General features: G+C 42.4%; 1 protein-coding gene across 2 annotated transcripts in view; it reads right to left on the minus strand.

Moving 5' to 3' along the window:
* Window positions 1-1,528: 1,528 nt before the first annotated feature.
* TMEM45A (transmembrane protein 45A) overlaps window positions 1,529-9,351 on the minus strand; it is a 38,950-nt gene continuing 31,127 nt past the window's right edge. For both annotated transcript variants that reach the window (XM_019523736.1, XM_019523737.1), the window contains exons 4-6: window positions 7,539-7,723; window positions 3,037-3,182; window positions 1,529-2,281 (exon numbers count right to left, since the gene is read on the minus strand). In XM_019523736.1, coding sequence (XP_019379281.1) covers window positions 2,188-2,281; window positions 3,037-3,182; window positions 7,539-7,723 — 425 coding nt within the window. In that variant the 3' untranslated portion in view covers window positions 1,529-2,187. The remainder of the gene's footprint in view (window positions 2,282-3,036; window positions 3,183-7,538; window positions 7,724-9,351) is intronic.

Genomic DNA, 9,351 nt, shown 5'->3' on the forward strand with positions numbered 1-9,351 from the left:
AAACAGGTTCTTGTAGCTGTGTTAATCTAAGGACATAGGCAGACAAGGTTCTTTCTTCGTCTCAGCCTGACAAAGGGTTTTTGAACCTGAAAGCTTGCTTAAAAATTTGTTTTCCAACTATTTAAGTTGGTCTAATAAAAGATATCAGATTCACTCAAAGAACCTTGTCTGCCTAGGTTCTTGTAGTGCATCTGTAAATTTAAAAGTGAAGTAACCATACAAAAGAAAGTGTCTTGAGCTTTTCTCCTTATTCCTGTGTTCCCTTTCATCTATAAATTATGATAAATAGATTTTTATATGATAGTCCTGCTGCAATTTGATTTTAAGCTATATTAAGCTTTACAATGAAGGCCCAAGGATAATCCAGAAGACTACCACACACATAAAGACCAAATCCTGCCCCCACAGCTCTCAGCTGCCAGTGAAAAGGATGACGTATGTCAGAAAGCAGAACTGGGCTCTAGCCAAGGAGTATATTGTAAAAACATTAGCATAATAAGAGAAAAACATACTTCCCCAGTTCCAGTCTCAATGGGTTGGAACTTCTTTTATAAAACATATTACTCTGCAGCTTTCTGTTTTTAAATGCAATGAGTGTACTACTAATAAATATTTTTAAAGGAAGCATTCTAGAATCAAGGAGGTTTGTGCAGAGTAAATGACCTACCATTAATGATTCCTGCGTAACACTGCCTGAAGGATTCCTATTGTACTCCATACCAGCAGTTCCCAAGCTCTGACAGATTGCACACCACCAACTTAAAACAATACAACCTTAAGTACCAGCAACAAATTTTTAAGATCAACCTAAGTACCACCAGCAAATTTTTGTCATATAATTATAATAAACCTGTCTGCATAACACTGGTGGTACCCATACCACAGATTGGGAACTGCTGCTCTATACTCTAACAAGTAGACCCTATAAAAACATATATTGTTGTTGAAGAGCAAATGCCCACTCATGTCCAACTGCAGTCTTTTAAAGAATAAACTTGGGTCATAGTTGTACTTCCAATTTTACACCCTCTGGGGGCAGTATTACTGCATGCAATACAGCTCACTAAAATTTTGCCACATATTCCTTTCCTATTCCTACACGTGATATGCAGGCACATCTTTTCTGTAACAGCAGCTAAAGGCACTCTGCACTTCAAAGAACTGGGCTTCAATTTGTCCAAGAAAACTATTTTAAATTCAGCTATTGCTTCGTTGCACAAATAAAGCTAAAACTGAGAAAACATTTGTTATGTGCAGCACACTGCTCTACAGAATGCTCAGTATTTGCAAGAGAAGTGCAGGGGGAACAGTGCAGGTATCTCCGCCATGGGCTGTATGCAAGCACACTTGCTATCAACACTGAGCCTAGCATGCACATTTATGCACCATGTGTTATCATGCAGCTGCTTCTGTGCCCTGCAGAAATCCTGCCAACCTGCATGGAGGGAAAAACAATCATTGGGGTAAAAAATGAATTGGAATGTTGCTCTACTCAACACACAGCAACCCTTCTATAAAAAGTTGTTATCCCTGCTGTAGAGAGTAGAGTCACTGTACTGGGAAGCCCAGGGTAAGAAGAGGGCCCTGGAATAGGTAGCTTCTCATAATGACAGGTAGTCATTTTTTAAAACTTTGATCATTTCATAGAAATTGGAATGAATACATATGGTAATGAACAAATTAATTATCTAATGAGCAATGACATTCTTTGATATATTCAACAATGTAAATGTAAGACTTTTCTACCAGTTTGTGTGCTTGTGTTTTTTCCATTCTTTTTAGGATCTACACTGTTCTTTTATGCACAATTGGGACAAAATAGCCTTTTGGGGTTCTTAATACATGGAACTCTATTAGCTTCTCCAACAGCAGCAGCAGAATATCACTCAGCAACTAATGAGTTTGAACTGACTGATTTACAGTATCACCCAATCCAATATAAATTTGGATAACAAGAAAATATTTTTCTACTGAACCATGTGAGAAATAAGGTACTAACAAAAACACCACAAATTACTTACTCTCTGCAGACAAGAATGCAATCCAGTAGAACTATACAGTATTCAAAGGATGCTTTTTGCATAGTGAGTAGTATAAAGAATGAACAAGGTGGTAAACACATCTAGGAATGAGGTAACAATTAACCTAATGTACTCAAGGCAGCAAACTGGTAAAACAGAATTTATACTAAATTTCATCTTCTGATTCCTGATCTCGCTCAGCTGTTTTCAGTAATCCCATCTCCACAGACTGAGCCTGCTTAATCTTTGAACGAACTCTCCTAGAAAGGGTAAAAGAAAGGGAAGATAAGCCACATATTTATCATTTTAAATCAAACAGAGTCAAATGCTGACCCTGGTGATTTTGCAAAGGATGTAGGAGGCAATCATTTTTGTCACTAGATTTAAGACGACTATAAGAACTATAAATGGCTATCAGGGGTATACCAGCCTGATAAATGGAAAGGGTACAAAAAAGGAGCGAGAGAATGATAGGAGAAAAAGATGGGTGAGATCCTGCAATCTAACACTGATGAAAATCCCATGTGCAATTCCACAGAAATGAAGACTCCAGAAGTTTTGCCAGAGGAAACTTTTCAGGACCAGATAAAGGGCTACCATTCAGAATCACTGGACACAACTGGTCAGAAGAAAATGACATTTAATCCAAGGAAAATATTAACAGTGAAGTCCGTTGGTCTGTGCTTCAGATCAAATGTTAATACCCTCCCAGCTAACATACTGGTACAGGAAAGCACTGATAACAAGCAAGCTGTAGGAGAACGATTCTAATCTGACCTTCACATTTTAACAGTCTCTAACTTTTCACCAGGGTTATTCTTTACTTTTATTGAACGGGTCAGTTACATAGGATTTATGCTTTCGCAACATGCTATTTTTCATTTTCCTTTTAAGAAAAAAGGAACAAAAAAAGAGCCTGATTTTAATTTTTTCAGCTAAGACCCCTCTGAAATAAAGCCTCTCTCATGGTGTAACAACACAGTTCTCCCATGTTTTAGTTCTGCAATTAACTTACCAGCTGACAATGGTGTAGTTCACTGCAAGTATAAGAAAAGCAAAGGCATAATGCCAGCAATAGCACATCGTCAAGAACATCATATTATTGTGATCCATTTGGTTCCATTCTGGGCTTCCATTTGGAGGATACAGTACAAAGCCAATCTATAATTAAATGAAATACAGTTTTTAACACTCATCTGATATCTATGCTGTGCCACATCACATATTGCATGTGGACCACATGTCAAACAGCAACTGTTTACAGATTTTTTTTATACTGGTGATTATGTCTAAGATGTTATTAAAACAGTTATGCAGCATCACATTCAAATTTGATCATTAAAAAAACCCTATAGCGCAGAAAGACAAAGAAATCCTTTCAAAGACAGTGATAATTCCAGGGGACCTTGGTTGCTCCTTCTCTCCTCATGCAGACAAACTCTGTACCAGCCTGAATGATCCTGCAGTAGTCAAGCTTGTATGGTATGAGTAGAGACCAAATGCACAGCCTTTTGTAGTCTGAAGGAGAAACAGAATACCAACTAGAAAAAGTGCCTGGCTCCAAGATTGCCCGAACTCCCCTAAACACTGACCTTACTCCCTGCACTCCAAAAGCCTGATTACTAGGTTTTCCTTATGAGAAGGAGCAATAGTCCGCTTACACTGTAAATAAAAATTGTTTGTATCTGAATATGTCGTCTTAATTTCAAGAGAAGGGGCTTGATTTTGCAAATTTGAGTTTCATAGTATCACTTTGCATAAAAACAATAAAGACAAATAAGAACTGCTCTCCTCCGCACCTTGTGAAAAAGATTTTCTTTTAAAAAAAATAGAAGAAGTGACATCCTCATCTGAACCTGCAAACTACTGGCAGTTACAATTGTGGGACACTGTCTCAGGAGGTAGAAAACACAAACTCATTTTACTGTGTAAAACTATCATCTGTCCTGGTTTAAGTTAAACCAGAGTTCCCCAGCATCCCAGCATGCTTTTCAGCCCTGGGCTGGGCTGTCTGCTCCTGAGAGCTGGGCTGGCCTCACCCATCTCCTCCCTATCCAGAGCTCCAGCTGGCTAAAGAGGGGGTGGAGGCTACAGGCACAGCAGCATCTGCCTGGCTTCCACCTGCCTCTCCCCACCCCACTGCTCAAGCAGTGATCCCCACCTCTCCAACAGCAAGGACCCCAGCAGCACGACCCCAGCTGGCATCTGGTCACGGTCATGCCACCCTCATGCTAGCTAATGCTGAGAGGTGTCCATGTGCGTGTCTCCAATTTTACTGGAACAAAGACGGACAGAACAGGACTTTTTGGAATTAATCATCAGGTCAGCTAGTAATGTCCCTCCATTCTTCCCTACAAATGCCTTTAAGAAAAAGCTGTTTAAGAAAAGCTTGGTTCAATGAGAAGCTTTTGTTTTCTTGATGGGTTGATAAGCTTTGTGTTCTAATAAACTCCCTGCTGGCTGTTGGCTTGCTTCAAAGGGCATAATCTGTCAGTGTTCAAGAGGGGACAGAAAGAGGTGTGAGAAATGACCTGGTTTTCAAAGCATGGGGCCTGTGAGTGCCATCAGTTTGCTACAGACAGTATGAAAAAGCAGGGAGAGGGAGACTGAAAAGCTCAGTACCATCAACAGATGCATGCAGTCCACATAAACAGTCCTTCCTCTCCCATCCCCCGCTTTGCCTCAGAGTGTGAGCCACAGGCCGGGGTCTGGCAACACTCCTCAGCCCTTGAGCAGCGAGCAGTAGGGGAAAGCCTGACAAGGGCTGCTTCCCCCTCCCCATCTAAGTACACCCCAGCTGGGGACTATGCAGACCGGGGTGGGGATTTAAACACCTCCCTAACCATAGCGTCCTGCCATGCCCCCGCCCTTCAGCTCAGCACTGCTGAAGGGAAGGGAGGGCTCACTGTAGCACCCCCTGGCTTCTAGCCTGAGCCACTGCAGGAATGTGCCTGTATTTCCTGAATCAAAAGTGAATTGTCTATCCACTTGCAAATTGGTTCACTCTCCACAGGTTAGACTAACCTGCAAAGATTGAATCAATTCAAGCTCAAGCTTTTTGAATGTCTGTTCCTAGCCTTGGTGACTATCCAAGCTGACCCAGGATAGACTAATACTACTTCTCTGTGCCACTAAGTCTCTTCTAGAGTCAGTGCTCAGCAATTTAGTTGGGAACTTTTGAGGCAAGGCAAGTTTCACATGCAAAGCACTGGTAATGCAAAAAGAAAATTCACTCATCTTTTACATGTGTACTGCTCTGCACCCAATGGGCACCTGTACCTGAGTGCAGAGGCTGCTGCAACACTCTGGAATTCTAGTGCATTGAAGCAGACTTGATTAATCAGCCTCTGTGTCTCATGTATCAGTGCCCCACACTTAAAAATAACAGCAGGGGTCAAATGAGCTTTTGTTCAAGCATCCCCACCACCATTTTTCAGCGTAGGGACACTGATACATGAGATGCAGTGGCATTTTAATTAAAGCAGCTCTCAGCGCCGCTCTAATTAAAAAGTGTTGCCCCCCACCACCACCCCCAGAGCATATGTAAGAGTGCTGAATGTGTGGTATTCTGTCACACACACAAGTAAAGTCTGTAATCCAAGCATGAAAAAGCCACACTTACATATCTTTTATTTTTTCAAATTACATCTGTGGTGTACATTGAAACCAAAAACACTTTCCCAATTACTTGTCTAAATGAATACTAGACATACAAGAAAAAATAAATGACTACCTTTAACTCTGCTGTTGTAACATTTTTTAATCAACCAAGAAAACTGCCCATATTGCAAAATACAGCAGTATGTTCTGAGATGCCCAACGTTTTTCTTGAGCTCAGTTATGGAAAAGATTCATGTTTAGGTGGTATTTTCCTTGTCAGTGAAAACTTCTACATATTTGATTTAGTGCTAAAAGTCCAAGGTTTGTGAGGAACAGCCAATTGTTTAATTTTCCATGTCTGGCCAGAATATAAAAAGGGAAGCCAGTCTAGACATACTGAAACAAAGAATCACTCTAGTGACCAGTTTTCCAGCATCAGGCCAAGTCTAAGTGCCTGTTAGTTTAGCAATTCATAAAATAAGTATGTGCCACCATCTTTATTTTGAGTATACATGGTTCTGACAATAACTCATTAACACATGGCTATTAAACTCCTGCTAAAAATATGGAATGACAAAGTGGTGATAGGAACACCCGCTAGATCTTAAAAAGGTAACTGATGCTGCATAATTGAAGTAATAAAGTTCTGGGCTGCAGTTTTACTTGTTCAGATCCCAATGTTTGTAAATTGGCAAGCTGTGTTTTATGCAAGGGCTTTGGCCCAATCTTTAGTTACCTCGAGCCTAAATATCTTAAGCCTTAGTGACCCATTGGGATGCTTTTCAGTGGAGAGATGGAGTCAACTCAATGCATTCAAGATATTTCCCTTTATCCTTCCTCTTCACCTTCCTCTTCACAGTAACTTCAGTGTTCACAGGACCTTTTCTCTACCTTATGCCTTATTTTATTAACTATGGACTAACACACTTTCTCTGCACAATTATTGTATTTATGTAGGAGTATTTATTGTATTTATGTAGGAGTAGGAAATATTAACTGCCCCCTCTGCTGCTTTCCTTCTAGCTCCAGCCCTGCTCTAGCCCAGGGCATAAAATACATCTGCTCCAGCTCCAGCCTGACCATGCAGCAGTCAGGGCCAGAACTGCCAACACCATTGCTACATGGCTGGGCTGAGGCCAGGGCAACATGTGTTCTGTGACCTGGGCTGGAGTGGATTCAGAGCTAGTGGGTAGGCAGCAGCAAAGGAGCAGAAGTTGTGAGGGGGTAGGGGAGCAGGGTAGAGGTTGGGCAGCTGCAGCTCCAACTCCAACCATGGGGAATCAGAGCCACAACAGCTGCCTGCCCCTACCCCTCTGCCCCCCCCCCAACTTGTACTTGAATCCAAGGGGACAAAGGGACTATCTGGACTTGGGAAAACAGAAGTAGTAGTAAAATAGTTTCCTCATCTTTAACTTGGTATTATAATAAAATCTTACATTTCTGTAAGGGCACTGATGATTAATGGCCCTTTGTGAATACTCTGGGATCAGTGTATAAAATGAATTGTGCAAATGCCTAGTACAGGATTCACAATCAGGCTGTGGCAGCACTCCAGATCTTTTTAAAGGTGCTATGGTGTGCCACACAATATCATCCTAGTTAGGGGTGCAAACACCTACAGATGATTCACCAGATAAACCCAAACATTTCAAATAGGTATCTATAATGTTAAACACATTCTGACCTGTTGTGCTCTTTCTGAGTTCTATGCAACAGAAGAGTTGCTCTATTATTTTTCTGTAGTCAAAAAAGAAAAAAAGTGAAAAGGAAGGGGAAGCATTTTCCAAAGGCATGCCTTGGGTCTAAACAGGTTGAGAACCACTGGCCTAGTAGGTCATCCCTGAGGTATCTGAAAAGGGAATAATGACTAACAGAAACCAAGGAAGAAATCTTAAAAGTCATGAAACAAAGACTCACCTGCCAGAACCAGCTGCCCTGCAGTATGCACAGACTTGTACGGAACATCTCTAGTACAATGCTACCGCGGAAAAAGACTTCCAGAAATATGCAAATAGCTGCACCAAAGATAGCCACTAACAGTAACTGATGAACATGAAGATCCAACATGGCTCTTCCATGTATGTGGTAATAAAAGAGGAAACCTGTGACAACAGAGAAGATCGGTTACTTAAGACAACAGGATTAAACTAGGCATTTTGTTGTAATGACATCTAAAACCTCTACAAAAAACCCCAAAACAGTAAACACTGCTCTTTTTCTCTTTGTATCAAGTTCTTCTAAAACTTATTTTTCAGAGTGAATTAAGGTATGAAAACAGGTCCCTTTGTACTATAAAAACAAAAAATGGGAGAGGGAGGTGATAAATTATTTACCCTGGTGTGGGTTGCTGCCCATGGCCAGTAAGGGGCAGGTGGACATGCTCGCTTCCATACCATACTTCTCATCAATTTTTAAAAAAATGGCATTACTGGTAACAGAGACAATCACCATATTTAGAGCACAAGAATGGTGCTGTAGTATGCTCATCATGTGTTTCCTGGTGACTGATGCATGTGTAGATACACCCAAGCTAGCTTCAAACTAGCAAGCTCTGCACTAGCTAGCACTGGTACCAATATCAGCAAAGCTACAAAGGCAGTGACTTCAGCTCCCAAGTACTTACACCGAAGGTTCTGGACAGACTTGTGCAGTCCAGGTAATTAGGACAGATGGTTTAAACCTACCTCTATGGCTGGAAACAGACATCTTTGGTGGAGCACAATCAACAATGGGGTCAGAGGAAGGGAAAGCTGAAGTGCTCTGGGTCAAGATACAAGGGGGCCGTGGGGAGAGGGATCTAACAGTGGGGGTCTACTACCCCCCAACCAAGGGGAGGAGCTGGACCAGGAATTTTCGTGCCAGCTTGCAGAGGCACTTAAGGCAAGGGATGTAGTTGTCATGGGTGATTTAAATTACCCGGACATCTGCTGGGAGGAACAGTCAGCCAGGTCGGACCGTTCCAGGAGGTTCCTGGCCGAGATACAGGACCTCCACTAATTCAGGAGATGCACAGTCCCACCAGAGGAAATGCCCTGTTGGACCTGGTCCTGGCCACAGGCGATGACCTGGTAAGAGGCCTCCAGATTCTTGACCACCTGGGTGATAGCAATCATCGCTTGCTGGAATTCACCACCCAGCACAGGGTGTCAAGGGCCTGCAGCAAGGCAGTAACCCTAGACTTCAAGAGGGGCAACTTCAACAAGTTGAGGAGATTAGTGGGAGAGGCACTGGGGTTCTCGAGGGTAGGGGAATTCAGTGCCCAAGATGAGTGGTCATTCCTTAAAGAGATGATACTCAAGGCCCAAGGGGTGACCATCTCAACAAGAAGCAAGGGGGGCAGGAGTGCCCGAAAGTCCCCCTGGCTCACCAAGGGTGTACAGGAATGCCTGATTGCCAAAAAGGCAGCGTGCAACCGGTGGAATGGGGGTGCTATACCTCCTCTGCTTGGGCCTGTCGGGGGGCTGTCAAGAAAGCTAAGGCAGACATAGAGTTAGGACTAGCGTCCAAAATCAAAGATAATAAAAAGTCCTTTTTCAAATATATAGGGAGGATGAAGAAAGCACCGGGAAATGTGGGGCCCCTGCAAGATCCTCTGGGCAATCTGGTGGTTATGCCAGAGGAGAAAGCAGATGTCTTTAACCAATTCTTCACCTCTGTTTTCTTGTGCAGGGACCAGGACTTCCCTACCGTGATGCAAGACAGACTCGAGAGGAATGCCTCCAGACCTCAG

This window comes from Gavialis gangeticus, unplaced genomic scaffold (genome assembly GCF_001723915.1).
Source record: "Gavialis gangeticus isolate Ggan-Ray unplaced genomic scaffold, GavGan_comp1, whole genome shotgun sequence".
NCBI classification, from domain to species: domain Eukaryota; kingdom Metazoa; phylum Chordata; order Crocodylia; family Gavialidae; genus Gavialis; species Gavialis gangeticus.